The sequence below is a fragment of the Diabrotica undecimpunctata genome, chromosome 1 (assembly GCF_040954645.1).
Source record: "Diabrotica undecimpunctata isolate CICGRU chromosome 1, icDiaUnde3, whole genome shotgun sequence".
Lineage (NCBI taxonomy): Eukaryota > Metazoa > Arthropoda > Insecta > Coleoptera > Chrysomelidae > Diabrotica > Diabrotica undecimpunctata.
Genome location: NC_092803.1, coordinates 48,104,802 through 48,123,372, shown reverse-complemented (window position 1 = coordinate 48,123,372; position 18,571 = coordinate 48,104,802). Strand labels below are relative to the sequence as shown.

The following is an 18,571-nucleotide window of genomic DNA, read 5'->3' as shown; positions in this document are numbered from 1 at the left end:
TTAAATAAAATAAACAAAAAACTTACAAAACAGTATAAAACAAAACAAAATAAAATCCTATCAAATAAAATAAAATTCTATAAAAACAAAATAAAAATAATTTTGGATGTAACAAAACATTGTACTATTCTATTTAAACACAAACACTATACACACTTACTATGTTCTTCTCGTTTTTTTTGTTTTTGGTTTTTTTATGCTGATGCCTACTAAACTATTAGAAAATATTATTCGCTGTCTAAATCTGAAGATGCAGTGCTGCTATCGCTGTCATTATCTTCACCTGGTGTAATTATACTTGGCTCTAGTAAAACTTTGAGCGTTTTGTTATTGCGTGCTACTTTTCCTTTCACTTGCGCCCAGATAAGTTCAACGGGATTAAGTTCGCAATGATAAGGTGGTAGACGTAGAACTTTGACACCATAATCTTTTGCAGTTTCATCCACAACATATTTAAGATATTCACTTTTCCTTAACCGTGCAATGTCAAGTAGTTGAATTTTGAGCATTGATTCTTCGTATGCAATCCCCTTTTCTGTAAGCCATTCTTGAATTCTCTTTTTTTTCCGCCATGCCGTCGTCGGTAATTGTTCTAGTCTGCGGCTATGATATGGCGCATTGTCCATAACAACCACAGACCCAGATTCCAATTTTAGTAAGATTCTCTTAAACCAGCGCTCAAATACTTCGGAAGTCATTTCTTTATGATAATCACCTGTTTTTTTCGACTCAAATTGAAGCAAACCATCATCAAAGAACCCTGTATCACTTCCTATATGGGTGATGATTAAACGCCGTCCCTTTCCTGATGGAGCTTTTAATCCTGTAGACCAGCCTTCTATAAATGCTTCGCGTTTACTTTTGACATTTAAATCTTGCCAAAATTTTCCAACTTTATGACCTTCGTTAATCCAGGTTTCATCCAAATAATATATTTTGCATCCAGTGCTGCGAATTTTTCGTATTTCTTCTAAATATTTTCTTCTCCATAGAATAATTTCATTTTTTTCTAATAGCATACTTTTTCTGTTGCGTTTTACATATCGAAAGTTCATTTCGCGCATGGTTCTGATTAAGACCCTATGAGATATCTTGGGTAAAGAGTCATCTTTTTTGAGCTCTTGAGAATTTTTTTTCAGTGTTGGAATTTCACTCCGAAAATAAAATGAATGAATTTTTCGACGTATAATATTCCTTGTCTCGTCATCGAAAACAATGCTTTTCCTACCTCTAGTTTTACCTTTTTCTTGCTTTTTATTTTCCGATGTATTTTTAAGTACACGATAAATACAGCTAACGGATACTTTTGTTAAACTGCTACAAATGTCGACCGCTTAGCTAACGTTTAATGCCATTTTTCTGCCGACAATTCCTTCATAAACGTTTCGTATCATTACCTTCTCTTCGGACGTTAACATTTTCCGTCTCTTTTGCGGCTTTTCATTTTTGGAATCAACATCAGAATTTTGCTGTCTTCTCTTGGAACAACTCGGTTTTTCGTCCAACTCCAATAAAACTCAAACCAAATAATCACAGAATATAACTAAAAATTTACTATAAAACGACAAACTATAACACAAACTTATCGCATAAAATATATTCACAAAATGCAACACATGCCCTACCCTTAGAAATGCCTATGTAAATGAACTATGGTTGCTGGGCACTTGCTCGACAAAAACTAGTTTTACGGATTTCTGCGGGTCGGAATTCCGTCGCTAATTCCAAAGTTGCCAAACGATTGAAAAATATTGTTTTAAAATATCGATTTTTATTTTATAATTTTAAATATGTAACGAAAAGAAACATATAAATAAAATTTATTTAATTACAATTTTGTACTTAATTTTTACTATTGAAAAAATAATATTTTTTGGTATTTTTATGACGGTAATATTCGCTGCGTGGAAGAATACAGGTTTTGTATGACCATAATTACTACTTGTGAACAAAAATTGGCTACACTGTAAGACAACTCCTGGTCAGTTTTTCTATAGAGAAGCACAAATAAATATACTACTTTAAATATTCTGTAATTTCTTATGAGATATCACTCTTCTGAATATCACTCTTCTGAATTGAGGGTTTCTACTATAGGTTGATGTTTTTTCTTAGTTACGTACAGGGGATTTGCAAGATTTATTTCGGGTATCTCTTCGGCAGTCTCGTTAGCTTTGTCAAGTATGTTTTGTCTTTTTTGTTTTTGTTTTTTATATAAGTGTTCTATAAAAGGTTGAAGTTCATCTTTGTGTCTTTGATTATAGGTTTCATACACCGGGAGATCAAAATCGAAGTGTATTTCTTCGGCATAAGGTCCGTAAAGAATAGAAAATGGAGAATAATTAGTGGCACTATGGATTGATTGATTATAAATTAATACAGCGTGGGTGAAGATATCATCTAATGGATCGTTTGGATTTTGGTCTTTTAAAGTTCTAAGCTTTTCGATAAGGGTGGAATGAAATCGTGCTACAGGGAAGTTCGAAGATGAATTATTTACTGTAGTGAAATGTAGTTCAATTTTGTGAAGATTCATGAATTCTTTAATTATGGCGGAATTAAATTCTGTACCACTGTCGCATACTATTTTTTTGGGATAGTTGTGGTATGAGAAGTAGTGTCTGAGTTTGCTTAGGATTGACAACGAAGTTTTGTCAGGTATTTTGTAACACTGTCCATACTTTGAGAATGAATCAATAACTGTCAAATAGAGATTTTTGTTGCAATGGAATAAATCTATGTGTATGATATCAAAAGGTTTTTGGCCAAGTAAAGGTCCTAACTGTGGAAGTTTGTAGGGACGTCTTTCGTACTTATTTTTAAGGCAAATTTCGCATTGATTAATATAGTTTGAAATAGTAGTTTGCATATTAGGCCAGTAATATTTATTAGTATATTTATTAATATTAGGCCATTTATTTTTTAAATGTTTGTAGGTTTCTACGATACCGTTATGATTCTCGGTATGGTATTTCTTTACGCATTCGATTTGTCTTTCTTCTTCTTCAATGTCTTGCAGTATTTTATTGCAGAAAAAGGTTTTAACGTTTGAGTCTATATTTTCTCTAGAGTAGTTGCAAACAAAAGGTCTAAATTCATGAGATACTTTTATGGCAAATTTTTGATTGGGTCTTAAAATATTTTTAAAAGATTCTGGTATTTCTGTTTTCCAATCTTCTGTGATATTTACATTGTATCTATGTTTATAAAATATTTTTCGATAAACTAAATCGAATTTTTCGGAGTTATCAATAATTATAATTTGATTTGTCGACATATTAATTGGTTCTTCCGAAAATTGGATTCCAGAAATGGGATTTTTAACTGCAGTGTGTTGCGTATCGTCACAATTTTGCAGTCGGTCATATTGTTCCAGAAATTCGTCTGGGTCGAACTGTTCATCAATATCTGAAGGTTCGGCACAGTTTGAACTGGTACTTAAAGCATTAATTTGTACTCTAGAAAGGGCGTCAGCAACTTGATTTTCCTTTCCTTTCTTATATTTTACATCAAAATTATATTCATCAAGTTTTAGTCTCCAGCGTGCTAATCTAGACGTAGGATCTTTAATTTTATAGATCCAGACAAGGGGATTATGGTCCGTTTCGACCAAGAATCTTTGGCCATATAAATAGGGGCGGAAATGTTTGCAAGAATCTATGATGGCTAAGAGTTCCTTTTCAATTGTGGAGTAAGCTTGTTCAGCTGAATTTAGAGTTCGAGAGTAATACGCGATTGGATGACTGTTTTGAGAAAGCACAGAACCAATAGCTATATTGGAAGCATCAGTAGTGAGAACAAAAGGTTTTGAAAAATCTGGATATTGGAGTACAGGGGCATTGGTTATTAATTGTTTGCATTTTTCAAATGATTCTAGATAATTAGGATTCTTAATATCGACTACAGCTCCTTTGCGAGTACATCTGGAAAGAGGAGATGTAATTTTTGCAAAATTTGGTATAAATCTACGATAATATCCTATAAGACCTAAGAAGGATTTGATTTCTTTGACTGATTTTGGCAATGGAAATTTTTGGATAGCTTCTATTTTGCTAGGATTTGGTTTAATACCATCAGCGGTTACTAAGTGACCAAGAAAAGCAACTTCTTTTGTGAGGAATTCTGATTTATCCAATTGTACTTTCAAATTATTTTTTAGGAATGTATCGAATATTGATAGAAAGTAGAATATCATAACAACAAAATATAATAACATCGTCCATATATACAAAACAAAATTTATGAAGAAAAGGTCTAAGTACATTGTCCATCAATTTTTCGAAAGTGCTTGGGGCATTTTTTAAACCAAACGGCATCCTTGTAAACTCAAAATAACCATGAGGAACTGTGAAGGCAGTTTTCTCGATGGAATTAAGATGTACCTCGATTTGGTGAAAACCTTGAGCAAGATCGAGAACTGTGAAATATGCGGCTTTACCGAGATTGTCTAATATCTCGTCAATTTTGGGCAAAGGGTATTTATCATCTATCGTATTTTCGTTCAGTTTACGATAATCAATTACCATCCTGAATTTTTGCTCTCCGGGTGCATCGGCTTTTTTCGGTGCGATCCAGACAGGAGCAGAAAACGGCGATATGGAAGGTCTAATAATATCATTATCTAATAATTTATTTACTTGTTTTGTAATTTCTTCTTGCATCTTTTTTGGATGCCTAAATCCTCTTACATAAATAGCATTTTCATCTCGCGTTCTAATTTCATGTTTAATGCCAGAAGTAAAAGTTAACTTATTTTTATCATCATAAAAAATGTCTTTGTATCTTTTGCACAATTTTAAAATTTTATCTTTTTCTTCTAAATTTAAATGACTAGTTCTAATAACAGAAGGATCAAAGTTTGTTGGGCCATTTGACACTTCATAATTACCTATTTAATTTTTCTACATGGATGGGTTCAATTTGAATATGATTACAGAGAGAAATATTATTATCTATGTAATTGTCTTTCGCGATGTGAATGGACTCTGGTATAACTACGTGATTAATTCTGGTTTCAGAGAATAGTATTTCACCTTCTGCAATTTTATTATACAGTGTTTGAAATGGAATTATGACACCGACACTCTTAAGGGTCAACGTTTTTGTCTGATAATTTATAACAGCTTGTAAATTTTCTAAATCACGATTTCCGAGTAAAATATGAAATTCGTGATTCCATTCAGCAATTCGCGCATCAATAATATAATTTACTTTCATACATTTGAGTAAAGGAGTTTTTATATTTTGAAAATATTTGCGACTTACATTCATTGAAGTTAATATAAATGGTTTTTCATAAATATGAGATGGATTAAAATATTTTAAAGCTTGAGGGGAAATAATTGTATCAAAACCTCCTGAATCGATTAAAACTTTCAATCCAGTTTTAGGCATGATAAAGTATGGTAATCGGGGATAGTTATTAATATTATTTAAATTTATAGAAGAGGTGGGTCGTCATTGAAAAGGCCGTATTGAAAATCCTAAAAATGTTCATAACTGTCTGTTTCGACGTTTTGTGTGAAATTTTCGGGATTTTCGTCAATATTAGTATCTATGTTAAAATTGTGAGTTCTTCTTGTAGAAACAGTCATGGGTTGATTGCTTGAGATTGTTTGTACACCACTTATAGGAGAAGTATAATTTTGATTTTGATTTGGAATATTTCGTCTATTATACAGATTTTTTGGGAGAGGTTTTCTGAAATTTGGATTATTGCCAAAGTTATTGGGCTGAGAATAATTTCTAGGAGGGCTGGCTTGATTAGCCTGTGGAGGATTTCTTTCTGAAAAATTATAATAAGGTTGTCGTGGAAAATTGAATGTGGGCTCTTGCATATTACGAGGGGGGTACATGAAGTTATTTTGAAAATTGGGCTGATTGTTGGTTCTATTATTAAACCTATCTGAATTATTTTGATTTGAATTATTTGGTTTTTGTCTGAATGTATTAGGTCGCTTGTTTTGTTGACCTTTTAAGAAATTCATGTACTGTTGTTGACTTCTATGATTGTTATACGAAATGCATTTTTGGAGGGCTTCTTCGAGAGAATTAATTTGAAAATGAGACAAATATTCACAATAGGGGTCATTTATGCCGGTACAAAATGTTTTAAGAGCAATATTCTTAAAATAAGAGGTTTTGAAGGCAACTGTGGCAGGATTTTCATTAAGAGAGATATGCTGTAGAAGATCATTTAAGTTATTGGAAACCCTTTGGTGATATTGATCGTAGTTTTCGTTATGTTTTTGTACAGTAGTAGATAACTGATTTACTAAAATTTCTTCGGAACGTCTATCGCCATACTTAGCGAGTAAAGCAGGCTGAATTTCAGTCCAAATAGTTTTATTGGAATAATTTAAAAAATCTCTAGGTTCGCCCTTGATACGAGAAGCGATATTGGCATTTAAAACAAATTCTTGTGGCTGGGTAATATCTTGTGTACCCAAAAATACAATTAAATTATCAACAGATTTAATAAATGTGGAGAGATTATCTCCAGTAGAAAATTTAGGCAAAGTAGCGCATAGGCTAGAAATATCAGCGTTTGACATAGGCATTTTTGATTTATTTAAATATTTTTTAGAATTACGAATATTATATTTAGAACTAGAACTAGTAGTATCTAAGATAAGATTTTCAAATAAAACTTCTAAATTATTTCTAGAAATATAGTTTAAAATGCTCATAAAAGAAAAAAGGAAAATTGACTTACAGGATGACGATCATTTATGATGTTCTCTGCATGCTCTTCCTTCTGATCCCAGGTTCAATGGATTCTCGTCGAACAACTGAAGTTGACCAGGAAACGAGTGGTTTCTGTACTAAGAATCCTGTTCGCAGCGCCAGAAATGTTGAGAGCACTTAAACTTGTATTTTAAAAAAAGGTTTTATTTGAGAAATCACAAATTATGAATTATGAAACTTTTGTTTCAATTGAATTACAAATTAAAAAGAACGTTGAAAAATGGATGTTGCATCTATTTATTGGTTCGGTTATGCTGAGTCTGCTTCCGGGTCATCGGTCGGCTTGGGTCGCTGAGGATTGCATTTCTATATAAATATATATATATATATATATATATATATATATATATATATATATATATATATATATATATATATATATATATATATATATATATATATATATATATATATATATATATATATAGTCAGATAGGCATAACAGAGAGACAGCTAGTGTAACTTTTAATGATTTTTTTATTCCATATACCATATATATTCCACTATACCATATGATATAGCAGTAGTCATAATTTTATTACTTTTGTTTTTTTATACATAGTTATGTATGCTTAGTACAAGAAGTTGTACATACAGTTAAAATTAATGCAATGATAGTATATTGAGTATTAATTGTTTAAATAACCTATATAAAAAGAACCACTATTGAAATTAAGACAATCCTTAAGTTTAGTTTGTTTTTTAAAGATAGATGATGATTTCAGCATCCACACTGCTACCATATACCTACCAAAATACTTTAAATTAATTTTTTACCAACATAAAAAGGTGTTGATGAAACAATAAATACATATTTTTACTTCTCTAAGAAATGACCTCATATTGAGCGCCTTACCTTGTATTTGGGTGACAGATTCCATCTTCAACACATGACACAGAAGTTTTTTGATCTCCAACATCAATCACACAAGCATAACTCAAACCAGACCCAAAAGTTGCAGCTACATGATCTTGTACCAAAAAACAGCTTCCAAAACCCATCCTGCTCATTAAAAGATACATCAACTCTCTCAAATATGTTCTGTTGTATACATCGGGTATGATTAATACAGCTCTGTGGTATTTTAGGTCTTTGTGGCTGATTTGGAAGTTTGTTTCTAGTATATAGGTCCATATGGTTTCTAAATCAGCCATCACTGATGTTAAAGAACCACCTAGAAGAGAGATATGATTAGTTAAATAGTCAAATTGTTATAAATTTTCAAAATGAATATATATATATATATATATATATATATATATATATATATATATATATATATTTGTTAATAATAAAATAAAATAAATGTACAATACAATATCTTCACCTTATATTCCCTACTTTAATTTCATTAATTAGTTCCAACTCACACTTTATTTTAGTAATTCTAGTAATTTCATCAATGTCTATGACACTGTGTGGAGAGAGGGCCTTATTTATAAGCTAATGAAAATCATACCCTGCCTCAAAGTGTGCCAGCCAATAACAATTTACTATCAGACTATTTCAGGTATATATGACTGATGCACAGAGTAACATTAAAAAACTTAACAACAGCTTACCTCAAGGCTCAGTGCTATACTCGTTTTCATCGTTCTTGGCGTGTGCCTGAAATAAGCTACTACGGAATTTTTAATATTCGGCTCTCTCTGATACACAGATGCGTAATTCAATTGTGCGAGTCACGTTCGTCATGGTAAAGTGCGATGAGAAGGGAATGAAGAGACCACTCACGTCTCCCAGTATTGTAGCAATAACACTGATGCGTTTGGCCGATACGGTGTCGGTGATAAGTTCGGCCTCTTTACGAATACAGATAGCTGGCAGTGACGTGTTTTTTTTTAACATGTTACCCTGATCTGTGCAGGTTTGAAGTAGCTGATGAAATAGGTTTTATAAGTAAACAGTTTTTAATTAATTAATAGTTTGAGCTCTTACTGTGTGGAATTCCATTACATAAAATAATACTCTCGACACCTTAAAAATTCCAGTTTATTATAAATTAACTCTCTCCCGATACCCATTGCAATAATGACTTGTGGCATTGTTCTTGAATGAGCTGGCTAATAGGTTTATAATTGTAGCAATTACCATTGATATTTTATGTTGTTTTAGTCGATTTTAGTCAGTCATTGTTGGAATTTGTTCCAAACAGTTTTACTTATTATTTTTTGTTGTGAATAACTAATTGTTCTATTTAATAAAAAAATGCCGGGAAAAACAATAACAGGAGAAATACGACAATGTGTAGTTCATTTATTGGAGTATTTTAAAAAAGAAAAAGAAAACAACGGACCTCTGCTTTCGTTAGCATCGGTACATGAACGAGTAGCGGACGCTTTGAAAATCAGTCTTCGCACAGTGACAAGAATAAAGAGTGAATACAAGACAGGGGCAGCTCTTACTACACCAGGAGAGTCACGTAATGTACAAAAAAAAAAGACTAATGATGTCAGCGATACTATAAAAGGAGAGATTAGAAATGTACTGTATGGCATGAAAGCAAAAGGAGAGCACGTTACAATTAAAGTTCTAAATACACTATTAAGAAACAAGTATCTCTATGGCGGTTCTGATACAAGTTTGTGGCGTCTTATGAAAAATTGTGGGTTTTCATACAAACTAGAAAATAGTAGACGAGTGTTATGTGAGAAACCATGTATTGTCTCCAAACGACTGTATTTTTTGAGGCATTATATGAGAAATTTTTTAAGTCCAAGCCCACTTCAGTTCGTTTTTTTAGATGAAACATGGATATTCCTAAAAGGGGCATATAAACGTACTTGGCAAGATGACTGTGTGAAAAGCATCAGAAAAGGACACGAAAATACAGGTAAACGCTTTGTTGTTTTACATGCCGGAAGTAGGCAAGGATTTGTTAAAGATGCTGGATTACTGTTTTCTACGAAATCGAAGAGTGCAGACTATCATGATTCTATGGATAAAGAGTCTTTTAAAAAGTGAGTCTCCGAAAAGCTGATACCAATGTTGGAGGAACCATCTCTAATTATTATGGATAATGCCTCATACCATAGCTCTTTAATAGAAAAGTTACCGAATGCCAGTTGGAAAAAATCGGACTTACAAGAATGGTTACAAGCGAAAAAAATAATTTTTGACGACGATTCGGGCAAGACAGAGCTATTGAGTCTTTCTCGCCAGAATAAACCACAAAATACCAGGTACGTTGTAGACGAGCTACTCCAAGAACATGGGCATGAGGTTTTGAGATTGCCTCCATATCACTGTCAATATAATCCGATTGAGTTGGTCTGGGGCATTTCTAAACAATACTATGATCGTCATATTGGAGAACATGGACGTGGAGATGAAACAGTGAAAAAAGTTTGGGGCGATGCATTAGCTGAGGCAACACCTGCAGTGTGGGCGAGTTGTGTTAACCATACTGAAAAATTAATTCAGGACGACTGGGCAAAAATGGTCACATATGATGAAAATGAAAGTAGGATTATCATCGATTTGGCGGAAGATTCCAATGATGAAGACAGTTCCAGTGAAGACGCTGACTGATTAGCTAATTAATCAAGGTCAGTGCATTGTAACAGTTCAGAATTCGCTACAGTGCTTAAAACTTAAAAAATCTGTATCAATTCTTTAATTAAAGTGGGTTAAATAATTAACACTTTTTTGGGTATATTTCAAAATCCTTTTAAAATGTACTTTTCGTTATATCCTGTCCTATTGTACTGCAAGCTAGAAAAATACTTCTTCGCAATTTATACGTATATTCCGTTATTAGAAATTTAATGAAAAATAATTTATAATTTTCTTTTATAACTATTATTTCGTTTGACATGCTATATTTTGCTCCGCCACTGGAGGAGGTAAACGAATCGAGCTTAGACAAGGAAAGACAGATGAAACAACTTATTGCAAGTGTTTTTACACGCACACGCCAAGAACGATGAAAACGATTATAGATTCATTATTATTTAACCTTTAACCAGGCAGACATACCTGAAACAAAATCAAGAAAATTCACTTCTGCTGATGACCTAGCCGTTGGCTTCGGTCCAGCCCACCTAGACAAGGCTTAATTGCATACATACAGGGCATGGTAAATGTGCTGACCTGCTGTTCAAATGGGACAGTGCGAAGTGTCCATAGTACAATTGTGGATCACCTAGACAGACCATAAACCACTGTGTTTCAGACTGCCCAAATCGTGCCTAACATGGAAACCTCCAGGACTTTGTGTAATGTTCCCCAGAAGAAATTGAATGGCTATGTAGTTAAATTAGATATTAATATTTAGTTTCATTTTATTTTAGTACTTTTATATGTGTATGTATCATACTGTTAAAATCCAAACTCTAAATAAATAAAATAAATTTTATCAATTTCTCCTCCCTTTCCTAATTGCCACTTTTTCAGACAATTTCCATACAAAATATTTAAACTTTATTCCCATACTGAAATCCACATTAAGAAGATTAAAAGAAGACAAAAACACAATAATTTGTATTTTACAAGATAAACAAGATATCAGCTGTAATAGAAATACTTTCTACAAATATTGATTTAAGTATCTATGATTTGAAAATACTACCATAGTTATTGCCCTCTTTTCTATTCCACCAAATAAAACCAAGTTATGCATTAAATGCATATGCATTACACACATAAAGAAATATTTTGTAAAAGATGATAGTTTTTTTACAAAATACAAATACACACAAATAAACACTGTATTTTATTTCTTTATTACTCACCTGGTTCGGAATGTATATTTAGATCTCCTCTTTTATAAGGAAAATGCACATTAAAATCTTGTTTTGGATCTAATCGCAAGATATCATTTCCTATTACTATATCTGCCTCTGGTTTCACCCACTCTCCTCCACTGTTATTAAGTAATTCTGGTTCTGAACGTCTATTGAAGGCTGCAATTTGCTGTGGTGGAGTAGCATACCTATATTATTAATAATTCACATGAGTAACAATAAATAACTAAAAACTATTTCAACCCATATGTTGTTTACCATTTACAAAATCATTTTACATGCTAAATATAGGAATAAAACATACAGGCATAATAAGTAAACCTTGTTTACTTATTATATATGGAAAAATCAGTGTGAATGAGCAAGAAAGATCAGTCAATGGCAATGTATAGATTTCTTTACCAACTCAGTGGACAGGAATGGTAAATCAACATCAAAGGTTGAATTTTTGGTGGAATAGTCATGATTAGGTCTTGTTGGAAGAACATGTAGGTGTTTATGAATTTAGCAAACAGTTTCTAAAATATATAAAGAGGGAAGCATTAAAATCCTGTAATTTTTGAAGAAGCTCCTGCAATGCTTTATTCTTCTGAGGCCAAATAGATACTGTATTGCTCTGTAATTTAAAAATATCATCAGATTGGGCAGCTGTACTAGAACTACAAAACGGAAGATCATATTGAAGATGAGACTCAAACAAAGAAAAATATGTTATTTTGGAAGATGCTAAATTGATTTCCTTCGAAACAAATATTATTGCATAGCAGGCTGGAGGCTAGTTTCTTATTTAACAAATCACCAGGTAGGTACCATTTAAGGTTGCTGACTATAAAAATACCAAGAAACTTTACAGAATCAATGATAATGATTTGGATGTCATTAAGACGCAAGGGTTGAAGAGTTCCTTTATAGGATAATTCTATTGTCTTATCCACATTAAAAGATAGTATATGAGAGTAGGACCAGTGTTGTGTTGTAGCTATAAAATCAGAAGTTATAGTCGCATTAAAGGTCGTGGCATATTATCATACACATTGCGTTTCCAGCACGTTCAGACACTTAACGTTTCCTTTCAGTATATTCGAAAACAATATTTTACTGATGCCGACGGCTACGTAACGAGTCGTAACCGGTTGGTAAGGATAATGTGAATTAGATGTCTGTCGTATTTGTTTGATTTTGATACAGAGTATTTAAAAAAATTATTTTCGAGGCTATTTTGTCATTTATGCATGTGTTTTTATTGCTTTGTGACAATTAATCACGGAAGTGGTAAACAATTAGGACTTTTGTATGGAAGTAATATCTCTTCTTTTTAAAAATACTTTTTGGTTTGATATGTATGGCTTCATTAAATGTAGTATTTTGTTTTTTAACTGAAGGTGTAATTAAATTTAAAACATATTTAAACTGAATCCTGTTCATTCTAAAATATCCATGATATTTTTCATCGTCATCAATTAATTCTCTGTATAACGTCCAGTATTCACCTTCCTTCTTCCTTTCTCTTAGCATTGGACATACTTCAAACCTTCTTTTTAACACAGTTTTTCATTCTTCATCGTTAAGTAGAAGAGCAATTGCACATAATTTTTGTTGAGAAAAGCGAGATCATATCTTCAACGAACCAAACTGAAACATTCTATGTATAAAAATGTGAATGCGCAGTCCAATTGCTGGACTCGAAACGCTACGTGCCGGAAACTATATGTGCACAATAATATGCCGTGACCTTAAGAGTTGCTCCAGTTGATATTGGTATCATCGGTACAAAAAAAAATTTCCATCGATTTTTAAATTACTTAGTGATATTAATAATTATAAAAGATAGCACATCTGAAGTGGAATTGGACCAGACATGGTGTGAGAATGAATGACACTAGGTGGACTAAATGCATAATAGGGTGGCATCCTAGATTTCGGCTATATATAGGTACCTACATCATAGTGAACAGATGAAATAAATTTAATAACTTATTTATTATTTAACTAAAAAATTACAGTTGTAACTACTTTCTTGTGGCATGTCTAATTTAAATATTATGTTTGTATGCCAGAATTATTGGTTGTAATGAAAATCATATTTTTAACTAAGTAGTGTTTGATGTTTTGACTTCCACACCAGATATCGTTTTCAGAAAGGAACCCTTTTTTGAAAACTATTTCCAGAGTTTGAAATCGCAACATCAAAAAGTAGTTAAAAATGTATTTTCATTGCAATCAATTGTGGCTTAATCCCATATGATAGTTAACTTAGACATGCCACAAGAAAACAGTTTCAGAGCCTTTTAAAATAAAGTGAGTTACAACAAATTAAACTTACACAGCTCAAGAGCGGGAGGACTTAGGAAAACTGAGAGGTACTATGGTCAGTAGTTTACACTACAGGCTGTGTAATGATCTATAAAACATTTAATATTTTACCTCCTCCTTCCATCAGATTGTAGACAAGACTGTAAAGTGTGAGAAACAGCTAGCCTAGCATCCTCCAATTCTTGTACTGGGGTAGTTTCAGCTCTTTCTGATAAAAAACTATCTTTGTATTTGAATCCATTGTGTAATCTCCTTCTAGCTATAGCATGTAAAGTTGTGAGTGGATTTAGGTCTGACGCTCTGCCAATTCGTAAATTGAATGAACCTGGATGGATAACAATGATACTTTTTGAGTGTACGAGTTCTACAGGGACTTCTGTTGGAGTACTGGCTAAAGTCATTTTAAAGTTAGGGTTCGTTTATAATGTGTCTTACAATTAAAGCGTTTACTTATTCAGTTGTTTTAAATACTGTTTTCCACTTTACTACTTTCAGTCAGTAATAAACAAAATGATCTATTTTTATAAACATAATTGAGTTTTTGAGGTTATCAGATTTTGTTGTTTGTTAACAGATTCCTTCTTCTTCCATTCATTTGTTTGGTCTTAGCTACCAGGGCTATCCGGCCAGGATCTGTGTATTTATACTGAATGTTCAAGAGCCATACCTAAGGCACCACGTTGTTCGGTGCCTAAGGTACATCTGGGCTTAAGCTCATAGCTCCTGAACCTGCAACAATAGTTAAAGGACAAAAAAAATTAAAGTCAAATGTTCAAAAGTTCTTTCACTTCTGTTCTAAAGTTCTATTGTTCTAATTCTATACTACTGCACCAAACGGTGACCAAACCGCACTAAGCACATTCAATCCAAGCAAGCAGATTAAATCTTATAATGTACATTAACGAACTACACTTGAGACCTTGTTGACGCTAAAAACTTTTGCACTGCAAGCAGTGTCTTTGAGTTTAAGTTTTTGAACAAAACATCGATAAATGTTGGATCACCTTGAAATTCACTTCTAAGTAACTGGGACTCCCTTTGATACCTAGTACATTCCAACAACACAAGCTGTAAGGTGCCGAAACTGCCACATGAAGCCTTTGGTTCTTCAGTAACAGGTAGCTTTCTTGCAAGTTTAGCAAGATAATCAGCTCTATCATTCCCCACTCTCTCGGTGTGACTTGGAATCCATGCGAATTTAAATCTTTATTTTGTTCATGGAGTTGACTAAGTTTTGTTTTAATTGAAGAGTTTGTGTGTCTGCTGCAGCCTTAAAACTTGGTCTTGTAATTTTCTCCAGAGCACTTTTTGAATCACTACAAATAAGGCTTTTTTCAAAATCATTCTGTTGAATTAAATCTAATGCCTTTTTTATCGCAAATAATTCTGCTGAACAAATTGAATTAGCAGATGGTAATCTTGCTGTTAATTCGGTGCTTTCATTAAGGTATATACCAATGCTCACATTACCTTGTTCATCTTTGGATCCATCTGTGAAGATATGTTTATATTCAGACCAGTTATCAAGGTACCATGACACAAACTTGCTTTGGTTACCTTATTTCCCTAGGTTGAGAGTTTCATAAACCGTAGGAGAAATCTGAGAATCAAGCGGGGAGTGACATGGAAATAAGGAGTTATGAGCCACCTCATGAAGCGTATTCTGGAAGACAGCCAGTATTGGTGGGAAGTATTCTCTTCTCCAGAAACTAAAGTAATTCAGAAATACTATATGAAATTGCTCTAATGCTAGCCAAATCCTTCTAAGATCTAACGGTGTTTCCCCACATTCCGACAAAATAATATGAACTGGAGGAGAGGACCTCATAAATCCCCGAACACTCTGAGAGCTCTATATTGAACTTTATCCAATTTTGTAAGTAAGAAACGGGCACAACCTTCAAGAAAAATCGATCCATAATCAAGGTGTGGTCTAATATAGGCCTTATATAAAATGTTTAAAGTAGCAGGATGTGCTCCCCAAGATGTTCGACACAGGCACCGAATTATATTGACTCCACTGGATGCCCTCAACGTCATCTTTTCAATTTGGCTTTTCCAAAAAAGGGAACTATCCAAAATAACTCCTAGGTGGGAAACTTCATGTTTCCAATCGATAATGATGTTATTTACTAATATTTGAGTATTCTTAGTGTTCTTTCTATTTCTATGAAAAAAATTGCTTGACTTTTGCTAGATGACAAACACATTCCCATGCCATAAGTTTTCCAGATATATTCTCTACTGTCATTTAATTTTTCCACCACTTCCAACCAGCTGCAGCCGGAAAAATAGAGAGCAACATCATGTGCATATTGAGTCATTAGGACATCCTCAGGCACACAAGATGAGATTATGTTAGTGACAATGTTGAATAATACTGGACTCTAAGGAGAACCTTGAGGTAGACCAACATTAACTGTTTTTGTTGTTAACTGATGTTCAAACCCATTTTAACTGCTAAATTATAAGCTAACTCTAATACGTCCCGTCTCGTTAGTCCAAAGAACCTCGACTCTAGCATTTTTAAATGTTCAACCAACTGTCTTTCTATTTCTATCAGAAAAGTTGGTTTAAACCTGCCTGGTCGTTTTTCGCCTGTTTTTAAATTTTTATTTATTTGCAAGACATGCCTTCTTAGAGTTGCTTGAGGTATGTTGAAAATATTTGATGCCTTGAGCCACCCCATTTCACTCTAATTAACAGATTCTATTGCTTTTACCATAGAATCTGTATCCCATGATTGCCTATTGGTCGTTCTTGCGTAATTTCGCGGCATAATCTGTAAAAAACAGAAATGTTATCCATTTGTAAGGCACATGAACTTAATTTAAAGAAATACAATTTTTGACAAAACAATAACTTATTTACTAAATTTGAAATAAGAAAACAATAAAACAATAATTCTCATAATTTATCATAAATATTTAAACTTACCGGTTAATCGCACTAAAAACATACAGCAGATTTTAATATTTCGCTCCAAAAACTTTTCGATGCCAAAAATAAAATAATCGAAGATGCTCCCATTCTGACCGATGAAGCGGAACTGAATGCAAACTACAGACTGTTTCAAGTTAAGAATTCACAACTGAACAGATAGGCCAGTGCATTTCTTACGGGCGTATGTTGCCAATAGTTCACGGGACTATGCAGGGCCGGCCGAAATAACCCATTCTTTATTTATATTCAAATTTTTATTTATATTTTCCAATGTTAATCAAATTTATTTTAAAAAGATAGGTACGTATCTATTTAATAAGCTTAACGACTACAATTACTTATAAATATGGTTACATTTTCAGGGAAGTGATTTTAAAGATTATTAGAAAAATGTCTTTATTAGTGGTTAAAATATTAGGTTTTACGCAATTGGTTAATTATTATGGCACAGGTAATTCTGACAGCTTAGGTGTCAACTCTCAAAATTATTTATAAAATATTACTTTCACAATAGTTAATAAATAGAAAGCAATAATAATTAAGATATTGTGCTTAAACTTCCATTATCGGGCAAGCCGGGCTAACAGGCCCTAACAGTAAACAATATTGATTACTTTATAATTGACTATTAATAGTTTTCTAATTCTCTTTATGTACTTAGTCATTCCAAACAATAGTGTCATTTGGAAAGCACATTTGGAAAGCAGACAGATTTATGAGTTATAGATAAATGAGCGGTATGTTTTTCAAAATAGTGTAATTAGGTGAAGTGGAGATTATATGTTTGTCTGTATACATAAGCCCAAACTGCCCGATTACGTTTTTAAATTCTTCTGCCCGGACAAGGGTTAAGGCATAACCATCGCGCACTCAAATCTCAAGTGTAAAAAATTATATTGTTAAAATGGATCCAGTTTTGCCGTTTAAAAGTGGTCAAATTTTACATCTGAGTGCTAAAAAAGTGATCTTAAACGTAGTGAGATACCACATTAATTTGCTTCGAGATGAAAGTCAACGTATTGTATTCGACAAAGTATCCGCGATGACAGGAGTGTCAGTTCGTACGATTCAAAAAATCGTACAGGAAGACAAAGAAGGTGAGCTTTCTGAGGTAAAAACAAACAGAAAAAGAACCCGTTGCCGAAACAACTCCAGAGACTATACTTACGATGAAGGTGTTCGTATCGGCGTTCGTCGAACAGTGCATAGTTTTTTTTTTGAAAACATTCCTCCTACTTTGAATCGTCTTCTGCCAAAAGTGAACCAAGACGAAAACTTGCCAAATTTTACCCGCAGTACAATGTACAGGTTGTTAAAAGACATGAACTTTGTTTATGCAAAACGTGATAAAAGTGCCGTGCTAATAGAACGTCCTGATATAATTGCATGGAGGCATGGATATTTAAGGGCCATTAAACAATATCGGGCTGAGGGCTATGACATTGTGTATTTGGATGAGTCATGGGTCAATGTGGGGCACTCGGTTTCCAGAGAATGGAAAGACAAAACCGTCACCTCGGCAAGAGATGCGTTCATAAAAGGGCTAAGTACTGGACTAAAGCATCCCACTCAGCGTGGACCACGTTTCATCCTTGTCCATGCCGGAAGTGAAAATGGTTTTGTAAACGGTGCTGAAATGTTTTTCCTTGCAAAAAAAAACAGCGCTGATTATCACGACGAAATGGACGGTCCGTGTTTTGAGAACTGGTTTGAAAACAAACTGTTGCCCAACTTAGTTCGAAAAACGGTTATTGTTATGGACAATGCTCCATATCATAGTGTAAAAACCGAGTTGTTGCCTAACCAATCGTGGAATAAGAAT

At 33.2% G+C, this 18,571-nt stretch overlaps 1 protein-coding gene across 1 annotated transcript in view; it reads right to left on the bottom strand.

The window, feature by feature from the left end:
• Positions 1 to 14,378, bottom strand: part of Arp8 (Actin-related protein 8) — a 35,567-nt gene extending 21,189 nt beyond the window's left edge. The window contains exons 1-3 of the mRNA XM_072542083.1: positions 13,918 to 14,378; positions 11,482 to 11,681; positions 7,604 to 7,922 (exon numbers count right to left, since the gene is read on the bottom strand). Of these exons, the coding sequence (XP_072398184.1) occupies positions 7,604 to 7,922; positions 11,482 to 11,681; positions 13,918 to 14,207 (809 nt within the window). The 5' untranslated portion in view covers positions 14,208 to 14,378. The remainder of the gene's footprint in view (positions 1 to 7,603; positions 7,923 to 11,481; positions 11,682 to 13,917) is intronic.
• Positions 14,379 to 18,571: the final 4,193 nt, after the last annotated feature.